This window comes from Oryctolagus cuniculus, chromosome 13, assembly GCF_964237555.1.
Source record: "Oryctolagus cuniculus chromosome 13, mOryCun1.1, whole genome shotgun sequence".
Lineage (NCBI taxonomy): Eukaryota > Metazoa > Chordata > Mammalia > Lagomorpha > Leporidae > Oryctolagus > Oryctolagus cuniculus.
The window spans coordinates 30,305,279-30,317,777 of record NC_091444.1 but is presented as its reverse complement, the minus strand read 5'-3'; the positions used below and the strand labels follow the sequence as shown (position 1 = coordinate 30,317,777).

The window sequence follows — 12,499 nt, the reverse complement described above, 5'->3', positions numbered from 1 at the left end:
AAATGGAGGAATCTGGAACACATCATGCTGAGTGAAGTAAGCCAGTCCCAAAGGGACAAATACCATATGTTCTCCCTGATCGGTGACAACTGACTGAACACCAAAAAGGAAACCTGTTGAAGTGAAATGGACACTATGAGAAATGGTGACTTGATCAGCATAGCCCTGACTGCTAATGGACAACTTAATACATTATCCCTCATAGTATTTTTTTTTTGTCTATTCTACTTAATATGACTGGTTTAATTCTGTAATTATCACACAGTTATTCTTAAGTGTTGAAAATTAACTGAAATGTGATCCCTGTTAAACATAAGAGTGGGAATAAGAGAGGGAAGAGATGTATAATTCGGGGCATGCTCGGGCTGACTTGCCCCAATTGGTAGAGTTGGAAACATACCAGGGGATTCCAATTCAATCCCATCAAGGTGGCATGTGCCAATGCCATCTCACTATTCCAAGTGATCAATTTCAGTTCACAATTGATCATAATGAAAGGACTAAGAGTCAAAGGGAGCGCATAAACAAGTTTAGTATCTGCTAACACTAACCGATAGAATAAATAAAGGGGAGAGTGATCCAACATGTCTTTGTTTTAATTAACACAAACTTGTGTTAATGAGTAGTTGATATTAGAAATTGTATTGGGCTTATGAGTAATTGAGAAGTGAGTAAGTCTAAGTAGAAGACTTTTTGCTTTCCACTTCCTCAGGTCTTTCACTGAAAACTGATGATATAGTCATAAAGCATGCTTGCTAAGCAAATGTTTTACCTTACACTGGTAAAGCAGGCCCAACTCTCTATCAAATTTACATCATCTAGGATCATGGGCTGAGAACTCTGGGTGGGGTTCACAGCTTCATGCACCCTGGAGACCCACTCCCTTTGGAAAGGAAGGGCAAGTCTCTATGGTTTGGGTGTGGTTTGAGCATGTCCCGCAACGTAGTCCCCATTGTGAATTACTAAGAGAGTGGAAACTTAACCTGATTGTAGCATTTAGAGGTCGGGCCTCTGTTAGGTGACTAGGATTAGGTAAGGGCATCAAGAGTATAGCCCCCATGATTGAATTCTGGTGGCTATATAAGAAGAGCCAGAGAGAGAGAATATGGCCTTTCACTTGCCATCTCTTGTCATTTGATGACCTGCAATCGCTAGAGCTGTTTAGACTTCACATTCCAAATCTTTGTTCTAAATAAAATATATTTTCTTTATAAATTAACTTGCCTTAGGTAGTCTCTTATAGTAGTGAAAAGCAGAATAATAAACATTGTACTGACCGAGTGTGTCTAAGCATTGTGCCAGGCTCGAGAGGCTGCTGAAACCTTGCTGCTTTATGAACAGGCAACTGAAAGACCAGGGGTGCAAAGACTATCCTGATGTCTCAAAAGAGGCCAAATAACACCCTGGCTCCTGCAGTGAAGATCCTCAAGTACAAGGATTTCTGGGTGTCCCCTGGAATTGTTGCTGCTCCAGGAATGCTAAGAGTTGGGTGATGAGTAAGCTCAGAGAAAGAGCAGCTCACTTAAGTCGACCCAACAGCCAGAGAGAGAGCAAAGCAAGAGCCGTCACAGATGGGTGGGCCGATGATGACTGAAAGCACATCCACGTGCTGATGCGGGAAAATGAAAATTTTCAATTGAAAATGAGGCATTGAGAGCCTCAGATCAATAGACCAGAAGATAAAGTTGAATAAATTTCTTTTGTTAAGATTTATTTATTTGAAAGGCAGAGTTACAGAGAGAGAGAGAGAGCCAGAGACAATCTTCCATCCACCAGTTCACTCCCAAATGGCTGCAGTGGCAGGAGCTGGGCCAGGCTGAAGCCAGGAGCCAGGAGCTTCTTCCAGGTCTCCCATGCAGGTGCAGGGCCCCAGCATTTGGGCCATCTTCCACTGTTTGCCCAGGCCATAGCAGAGAGCTGGATGGGAAGTGGAGCAGCCAGGACTAAAACTGGCACTCACAGGGGATGCTGGCACCACAGGCGGTGGCTTTACATTCTACACCAGAGTGTCAGCCCCTGAAAATATTTCTTAAAATATAAAAATATAAACCATTAAAAATATAAATACTATTACCACCATTAGGAAGACATTAAGGAAGAGAGCAAAAACCACACAGATAAGAAAAAGAAGAATAAAAGAAAATAGTGGAATGTAAGAAGAAAATACTACTGTAAGGAAAAATTGATTGTACATTTATTGAAAAGGCTCATCTAGTTCCAGTGAAGGCTGACATTTCTTTGAGGCATTATTAGAAGGACTCCAGTCATTATATTTGGTGCTTTCTCTATGTATAAATGGGCATACCTACACACACAGGCTTTTAACCCAGGCAATCCGTCTTCCAAAACCATGATGCTATATTGCTTTTCAACATGAAAGAAAGATGGGTGTTAATATCCAGAGATCCTTGGGACTGGCATTGTGGTGCAGTGGGTTAAGCCACAGCTTGTGAAGCCAGCATCCCCTATCATAGTCCCAGCTGGAGTCTCAGCTGCTCCGCTTCCAGTACAGCTTATTACTATTGCACCTGTGAAAGCAGCAGAAGATGGCCCAAGGGCTTGGAACCCTGCTCCCATGGAAGATCTGGATGGAGTTCCTGGCTCTTAGCTTCAAGATGCCCTGGGTTTTGCTGTTGTGGCCATTTCAGGAGTGAACTAGCGGAGGGGAGATATCTCTCTCCCTTCCTTCCTCTTTTCCCCCTTCTATCTCTGTCACTCTTTCAAATAATTAATTAAGTCTTTACAATTATGCAGAGATCCAGAAAAAAAAATCTCATCTATGTTCCAAATTGGAAGGAAGTATTCCAGCCAGGCATCTAGCCAAAAGGAAGCAATAAAGTCAAATGTCTGAAAAGAAGCAGTGGTTAATAATGTCTATCAATATTAAGTTAAACTTAAATACTTAATGGCAGACTAACCAGAAATATGTTATATAGTGCCAAAGAAGATTCTTTGAAATAGAAGAAAAATGTAGCAAGGACAAAAAAACACCTTTAATAATCATTTGTTGCTAAAATTTCTAAGAGTTGAAAGAGAAGAAAAGATAAATGAATTGAGAGTTTCTAAAGGTATCAGCTTAGTAGTGACGGTTGGAGTATGGGAATAGATCATTTTGATGTCTTATTTCCATAAAATAAACAGAGAAAATGTTTGATTTTAAGTGTAGGAAAATAAGTTAATTACTGAGAGTATCAAATGTTTCAACGGATATCCAAATAAATAAGGTGAAAACAGAGACCTAACACTGAATTGTAAAAACTCAAAGTCAGAAAAAGAAACAGTATAGTAAAATAGAACAATGGCACTGAGGAAGAAAAATCTGGTTCTGCTTTTTCCCCTTCACTCTGCTGATATCTGGGGATAACTGTGAAAAAGCCACATGGAGAAAAGCGTTAATCTTATATCCATTTTTCAATTGAGTTTTAATGTATACAAAGGAGCAGCATTTGGTGCCTCATTTAAAACTCCAGCTGGGACACCCATATCCCCTGGACTACCTGGGTTCAAGTCCCAGCTCCACTCCTGATTGCAACTTCCTGCTAATGTGCACCCTGGGAGGTGGCACTTGGCTCCCTGCCACCCATGTGAGATAGCCCAGTGGAGTTCCTGGCTTCTGGCTTCCACCTGGTCCAGCCCCAGATGTTGCAGGCTTTTAGGCAGTGGAACCAGCAAATGGAAGAGCTCTATCTGTCAGCTAGCTTGCTTGCTCTCTCTCTCCTCTCTCTCTCTCTGCCTTTCAAATAAATAAAATAATTTTAAAGCGAGAAATATTCTAAAAGTAAATTATACAATGTAGGTTTGCATTATTGATCTCATCTCATTCTTGAAGTAGCCATGTGAGGTAAGAACCATTTTCATCTCTGCTGTAGATGAAATAGCTTTATTATTTATTTGACAGATAGAGTTACAGACAGTGAGAGAGAGAGACAGAGAGAGAGGTCTTCTTTCCATTGGTTCACTCCCTAAATGGCTGCAACGGCTGGAGCTATGCCAATCTGAGGCCAGGAGCCAGGTGCTTCTTCCAGGTCTCCCATGCGGGTGCAGGGGCCCAAGCACTTGAGTCATCCTCCACTGCTTTCCCAGGCCACAGCAGAGAGCTGGACTGGAAGAGGAGCAACCAGGACTAGAACCGGCACCCATATGGGATGCTGGACTGGAAGAGGAGCAACTGGGACTAGAACTGGCATCTGTATGAGATGCTGGCACTGCAGGCGGAGGATTAACCTAGTGTGCTATGGCGCCGGCCCCAGAAATAGCTTCTTAACTGCAGTCACACAGTGGTTTAGAGAGAACTGGCACTGAATTTACTTTTTTTTTTCATTAGGTGGAACATTTGTTAGGAATGCATGACGCTCCATGCACAATATGCAGTTATAAACTGGGAACGCAGGAATGAGAAACATACAGCATACCACTCAGTAGAACACTGGCCATAGGTTGTTCATCACAGGTATAGAACATTTAATACACATACTCACACACACACACACATGCATACACACACTCTAAACATAGAGAACTATCCAAAAATGACTTTCCCAGTCCTGAAGCATGACTTCATCTCTTTGGATATGAGCATTGTTTCTTGTAAAGGATGTGATGCCTTAAGATTGCTGAATAAGAGGGTAACCAGTGTCAAACAATGGTTTCTGTACTCAGCCACAGTGCTATGAAACCACGAGGTCAGCCATGAAACACGCCAGGTCTCATCTTTTCCAGCTTCTTTGTGATAATCGGATAGACAGGCTGGTGTAACACAGTTCAGGGCATCACCCATCATTTCTGTCTGCCTACATTTCTCTCTCACAGAATTAACCAGAATATCCATCACAGCCATTAGCTTTCCCTGTTGCTCTATTTGGACCCTGGATGGCCAAATATTAACTTGTCTACATAGCTGATGGATGCTAACCAAGTACAAATAAATATTTTATAGTCAAAACTTGGGGGCTCAGGTGAGTGAGACATTTAAATGATGCCTGCCTGGCAAATGATTTTTTATCTGGAATAACAATCTATTTCCACAAGATAAAAGCTGCCTGTGTTTTCTTCCAAGGGAAAGTTTATTTTTGTTAAGTAAGCATCTGTTGTGTGGATACATTTGAAGAAAAGCACTAAACAGATATACTGTACTAGGGGCTCAGTGGACATGGTGCCACTTGTATGAGTTTATGAACCAAGAAGTTCAAACTAGCAAAGCCTACATCCTTGCTTACCTTTGAGGAATTTATACAACAGTGCTGGTTAACTGGACTGATTTGCCGATTTCATGATGATGCTCCACTTATTTCTAGACAAAGAGCTGTTGAAATTGAGGGACAGAGAGCATTTTGAAAAATCGTCTACTGTTTGCTCTCCTTTGGGGTAGGAACATGAATGTGGCTTCTGATACAGAGTTGGAGCCACCACACATTTAAGAGTATAGCAACGGATTTGATGTTATTCTTGCCATTAAAAGTATTTATATTTTAAATTCTGTTGGTACCACTTTAGGACAGTTTCTTTCCTTTCATTTTTAAATGAGAATGAGGTTATCTAGTGAATACCTCATGTACTCATCTCACAAGCAATTATGTGCTAAATATGTCTTATCAGACACATGTGCAGTATCTATGTGTTTAACATTTATTTATTTGAAAGATTTACAGAGAGGCAGAGGAGATAGCAAGCAAGAGCAAAAGAGAGAGAGAGAGGTCTTCCATCCGATGGTTCACTCCCCAAGTGGCCACAATGGCCTGAGCTGTGCCGATCCGAAGCCAGGAGCCAGGAGCTTCTTCTGGGTCTTCCATGTGGGTACAGTGGCCCAAGGACTTGGGTCATCGTCTGCTGCTTTCCCAGGCCATAGAAGAGAGCTGAATTGGAAGTGAAGCAGCTGGGACTCGAACTGGCACCCATATGGGCTGCCAGCACTGTAGACGTTTGCTTTACCTGCTGTGCCACAGTGCCGGCCCATGTGTCTATGTTTTGTACACAAAGACATCCTCAAAACTTACTACAGTTTTTGGAAAATAGTAGATGCTTAATAAATATCTACTGGTTGACTGAGTGACTCAAAAACCATTGTTAAAATGGTAACTCAAACTTGAAGATAATTTTTCTGGGTTAAAATTTCCGTCTTTGTAGTGATTATATTACAATTTAGTTTTCATTTATTTTGTCTGCTTATTATTTTGACTTTCATCAGAAAACAATAAGATAACTATTTTTAAAGCTTTATTTTATGTATTTGAAAGGCAGAGTTACCTTTGGGGCTGGGAGAAATACACACAGAGAAAGACCATTTATCTTCTGATTCATTTTCCAAATGCCTATGGCTGGGGCAGGCCAAACCAAGGGACCTGGAACTCCATCCAAGTCTCCATCCAAGTGGGTGGCAGGAGCCCAACCACTTGGGCCATTTTCTGCTGCTTTTCCAGGTGTATTATCAGGGAGCTGGATCAGAAATGGAGCTGCCAGGGCTCAAACCAATGCTCACATGGGATGTCGACCTTGTGGGTGGCGGCTTACCACATTGTGCCACAACACTGGCCCCAGCATGATGATTTTTCTACTTCTCCTGAATCCATTCAAAATAAATTTAAAATAATGGAAATAACATTTTTAGGTAACCCGTAGCTGCCTCTTGCTTCATTACTTTCTTTCACATTGAGATCACCTTCTACTTTGCTCTTTTTAAAAATATCTCAATAAACTTAAGTAATGTATTCCTTATATAAAACAGGGCTATTCTACAGAAAGGCTGTACAGCTAAAAATGTATTTCATTTCTCTTCCAACTTTCCAATGCTTTCTGTTGCATAAATGTTTAGAAGGAGGAAGAGTCTTATAAAATCTAAAGTTGAAGTTGTGGCTGTATAATATAGACTGAATACTTGGAACCATTGTTAAGAGACACAATAAAGAAATGTTAAGCACAATTTTGCTATTTTTTATTAAGTCACTAACAGTTACCTATAATCACACCATTTTTATTTAGTTAATTTTAATTTTAAATCTACTTAATCAGATGACATTTTATTGTCCAGTAATGACCCCTGGGTATCAGTTAAACATTCTATGTTCAGTGGTGTTAATAGGAAACTCAGAGAAAATTCTGTTTTCACAGAAGCTGTGGAAGTACAAGTTTCCAAGTAATTATGAATGACATCTATTTGATATTTTGGATATTTTAACAAACAAAGAAAAAATCGAAAACATGACATCAGACTATATCATGTAATAATTCTTCTAGTATTGGTGGTGGAAGAGAGTCTTAAAATTTTCATCAAAGAGTAATATGAGTATTCTAAGCTCTTCTCTGTAGAAAAGTGAGTTTGGCATAGTGAGGCTGCAGGTTTTGCACTTGAATTTGTCTCCAATAAAAGTGATTTCTGATGTAGAGAACTATTAATGCTTCACACTGTTGCCAAACAAAATATGAAGAACCACTTACTCAGACACCTGATCTTTAGAATGCCGCATCGTTTGTAACAATTTTAACGCTAACTAAGTACACTTTGATGAGACAGCATTTAATAAAATGCTCATTAATTTCATCATTAGCAAGAGTATGCTAAGAAGTAAGCCAGTTTCTTATGTCACGCCCAATTAGCATCCCATGCTAGTAATCCCATTAGTATTGTTGAATTCACTAATGGAAAAACTAATGGGCATGCTACCAGGGCACATTAATTGGGCACGACACCAGTTCTGGTTTTAATTATTAAACTACGATAATGAAATGTGTGTTTGTAAAATATTAAAATGTTGAAATAGGGTTGAACAAAATAAAAAAGTAAATAGAAGAAATATACATTAGGCAAATCAACCTATAAAAATTCAAGGCTTAGAAAATGAACTTACCAAATTGCCGTATTTCTAGCTGAGTTGTCCATAAAAGTTGGGATATCATCCATGTGAGAAGAAGCCTGCTCATACTCATGGGAAATTAAAAGCTTTTTTTTTTACTTTGATAACATGAAATTCAGTATGTCATATATGCTATCAAGCTTTTTATGAGGCCAGACAGGAGCCAATTAAATGTGTAGAATGGACATGTGATATAACTGTAGCTGCTTTAGGGAAATACAATCAGAAACGTTGTGCTTAACATGGTATGATTAACACTGTTTCTTTCAATGTCAGTCTTCAACTATATTATATCAGATAATTACCAGTTCTCTCTTCTGGAAAAACAAGAGTTTGGTGAAACATTCTAGGAAATTTTTTTGAATTGTAACATTTTGCCCAGTCTCATTTTTATTATTTGCACTTAGAAGATTTAGAATAAAATTTTGTGTTTTTTTCTTTGATGGTAGTTGTAAATGTCATACATACGAAGTTCAAATTTCTTCTACTCAAGTCTTATTTGCTTATTAATATTAAAAAGTTTACAATTGTGTTAACCATGACATATTGAACTAAGATTCGGTAAACTGACAGCACTAGGGTGGCAGATTTTTTCTTCTAGTTCTCTGTTTCTTTACCCTTGCCTCCTTTTTGTCAATCTCAATTCTTGGTACCTGCCAGTTCCTAGATTTTATTCATTTAAGAATTTGTACTTAACTACAATATAATTTCCTTAGCCACAGATACAGATGTTAGATTTTAAAGTACAAAGCATCATATAGTAAGTTTAACCACATGCTATGTTTAATGTGTTAATAATTGGCTAATTTTTAAAGTGACTCTCATTCCTTCTTGTTATTAGTAGTTTAATGAAGTTAAAAGAAACTAAATTGCCTAACAGTTCTCTGTCTTTGGAGCCAAATTTTAAAAAAGTTTTTTTTATTTATTTATTTGAAAGAGTTACAGAGAAAGAGAGAGAGAGACGAGAGAGGGATTTTCCATCTGATGCTTCACTTCCCAGATAGCCACAAAGGGCTGGCATTGAGCCAAGTCAAAATCAGGAGGTCAGAACTTCATCCAGTCTCTCATGTGAGTGGCAGGGACTCAAACACTCGGGCCATCTTCTACTGCTTTTCCCAGGCTATTAACAGGAAGCTGGATTGGAAGTGGAGCAGCTGAGGCACGGACAGGTGTCTATACAGGAAACTGGTGTTGCAGGCAGCAGCTTTTCCTGTTATGCCACAACATTGCACCTAGAGCCAATTTTAGCAGTATTTTATTTGTTGTAAAATCTTTTCTTGATTTTCATATTTGTACCATTAAAATCTAAACAGTTAGAATAGAAAATATATTACCTTTCTGATGAAAGTAGATACTCAAAATGTAAGTGCCCTTGTGTGAAATTCTTATTCTAAAGGAATGTTTTTTGAGATCTGAATGCTGTAGTGTTGTGAGAAGTACTTTGCAGAAAAACCAAAATGACTCCAAACATCAACTTTAATTTTGAATTCTGTTTGAAACATATGCATGTTTGCATTGAGGTCATAACATTGAAATTGCTAAATTGGTTTGTAACAAATATACCTGTGTGTGTGGGTGTAAACATTCATTCATTCATTCATTCATTCGTATTCATTCATTAAGGAGTCATCTGTGGAAGTTACCACAACTGATGATAACGGTAAACAGTATAGTGATGGTGAATGGCATGAAATAATTGCTATTAGACATCAAGCTTTTGGCCATATCACTCTAGATGGACAGTATACAGGTAAGTATTTTTATAAATATAAATAGTTCTATTGGTATGCTTGTATTACCATATTTTTCTCTTGTTTCTATCACTATATTATCATCATCTCCATTCAGATCCATCTGAACTGCTGTAGAAATTTTACTTTGGTTGCTGCTGAAATAATGAAGTCTGGCAGCCAGTTTCTCACCCATGCAGGACTTCAGTAAAACAACAAAAAAAAAGGCAGAATTCTCTGTAATTATGTTCATTCACAGTCTTTTTGACCCCCCAGAAGACAATTAAAGTAGAGCAAGGCAGTTATCCAGGGGTGAGGAACACAAAGATTAGAAGAGCTTTGTAATTTCTCCCAGGTACACAGTTGACAGCCAGCATTCTTCACTCACCTATCCTGTCTTTTCAGATTTAAGTTTTGTTTTCTTTCCAATCTACCATTTTTCATGTAATTATAAAAGAATTAGTGTGCCTGTATGATGACAGAGACTTCTATTAATTCATTCAAGAAGTATGTAATTTTAATGAGCACCTATTACGTTCCAAATATGTTGGAGAAACCCTGGAGAGATGGGGAATGGAAGGCAGAAGACAAAATAAGTAAATGCTAAACACATATCACATGGTAGTAAATTCTGATAATGCAAATATAGAAAGAGAGGGAAAGGGGTGTGTGTGTGTCTGTGTGTGTGTGTATGCATGCAGTGTAGCATATCTGTGTTGGAAAGGAGTGTTACAATTATATATAAGACTGTTAGGGAAGGCCTCTCGGTTGGGTGATAATTGAGCAGAGACCTGAAGGGATGAAGGAGTAGACCATGCAAATATCTAGGAAAAGAAAGTTTCAGACCAAGAGAACAGTAGGTATCAGGGCTCTGAGCCAGGGAGCAGCTAAGGAAAGGGCTAGTGTTACAGCATAGGTCCCAGAGGGCATTTGGGGGCCAAATAATAAAGGCTCTGAGGGGGGATGTCTCTGAAGAGTTTTGAGAGGGAAGAAACAAGATAGGACTTCTCTCTCTTAATGGATTGATCCAGCTGCTCTGTTGAGAATAAATTTCAGGAGAGATGAAGGTGAAAACCTGGAGACTAGTTAATATACTTCTGAAATAACTCTGTTACAATTCAGGCAAGAAAGTCAAGGTGATTTGACTCAGGGAGATAACTGTGGATATCACACAAAGTCGCCTTATTCTAGTTATACCTTTGATATCAAATTAACAGTATTTGAAATGAGACTGAGACAGCAAGGGCTGCCAACAACCACTCTGGGGCCACATCCAGTTTATGTTTACTTTTATAAATAAAGTTTCAGTGGAGCACAACACTCATGTATATAATAATTGTGACTACCTGAGGCTGAATTGTATACAGAGTTGCCATCTGGCCCCTCATGTAATGTCACTACCAGGTTTGGGTCCTCACAACTTGAAGAATGCTGCCAAAACTTTGCAAGGTGGAAGCAGAAGATGATTTGGATAGAGACTTCATCAGTCACCTTTGAACATGTTAAATCTTAACTGTCTATGGCATATCCAAGTGGAGACATCAGGCAGGCTGCTTGCTGGGCACCCTCATCTGACTTTAGTGACGAGGTCCAGCCTGGAAATATAAATCGGGAGTTGTCAGCAAAGGATGGTATTTAAAGCCCAGGGACCAGAGGTAACGGGTTAGTTAGAGTGGATTGGGTTCTGGAAAAAAATAAAATTTTCTTTCCTCTTAAAGAAAGCTGAAGTTAGAAATCTTAATGGGGATTTTACATTGTTGTACAACACCATCAAGAGCCAGGGGCCACTCTGGTCTTTGAGCCTGGTGCCCAGCACACTAGCAGACTTGTGGATTCCCTGTAGGTAGAGAAAGGAAGAGGTTGGAGAAGGGAGGAAGTCTGGGTTGTTATGATATCATGATACTGAGATGAAGAAGAACCCAAGAAACAAATAACCCAGAACAGACTGAAGTAAAAGAAGAACCGAAAGAGATGTCCCAAGTCTTGGTAAAGGGCTTTACTATTTGTTAGACTAGTAGAACTAGTTATCCTGCTGAAGCTGGATTCTCATCTCCCTTTCTGCAGGTTCCTCAGCCTCCCTGAATGGTAGCACTGTTATTGGAGAAAACACAGGAGTATTTGTGGGAGGGCTGCCACAAGGCTATACCATCCTCAGGAAGGATCCTGGTGAGTTCAGCGGGGTACAGAATTATTTATTATCACTCAAACTTACAAAATAATCCATTTGCATAATTCTATCTCACGTTATATTTTGTACATGCTATATTGTACATATAAATTTCTCAAAAATTCCCGTTAAGTCTTTGTTAAAGAAATTATGTATCATTTATATTTATCATGTTAGTACTCAGTTCTTGATTTATAAAAGAAGTCTATTAAACCTCTGAAATAAATTACACTAACTTCAGTTGGAGGTATATTATCTTAGGATTTGTAATAGATTTTTCAAATATTTTTAAATTGAAGGTCAAACAGCACTTAAATGAGAAAGTATGAGCTTGCTTTACATTCTAAGTAGGGTGAAGGACATTCCCTGAGAACTATGTGACAGGCACTCATCGAGTCCCTAGATATTCATAAGTAAGTCAAATGTGGTCTTTGCCACAATAAAGGGTTAATAATAATGAGCATATAATTCCAAGCTAATGCCAAATTGCTATAATGAGGTATTGTTAAGTAAATTCCATATTTTTAGGACAAGACAACAAAAAGACACTAAAATGAAACTAATGAAAACTAACATGAATGAAATAAACTTTAGGAAGAAAAAAAATCATCCTTCAGCTACACCCCTAATAGTTCCAGAGTGGTAGGGCACCTCCCCCCGTCCCACAGGAAGTTAAATATAGCTACGCAAATGTTACAAATATGCCAAGGCCCAGATGAACATATTTTATTTATAGGTAGCACACACACACACAC

At 38.8% G+C, this 12,499-nt stretch overlaps 1 protein-coding gene across 6 annotated transcripts in view; it reads left to right on the top strand.

Annotated features, from left to right (window-relative positions):
* Positions 1–12,499, top strand: part of USH2A (usherin) — an 848,241-nt gene that overhangs the window by 350,823 nt on the left and 484,919 nt on the right. For all 6 annotated transcript variants that reach the window (XR_011381453.1, XM_070055318.1, XM_008268426.4 and 3 more), the window contains exons 23-24: positions 9,471–9,597; positions 11,642–11,743. Coding sequence is in view for 5 of the 6 variants with exons in the window: in XM_070055318.1 (XP_069911419.1) it covers positions 9,471–9,597; positions 11,642–11,743 (229 nt within the window). In the remaining variant the exon portion in view is untranslated. The remainder of the gene's footprint in view (positions 1–9,470; positions 9,598–11,641; positions 11,744–12,499) is intronic.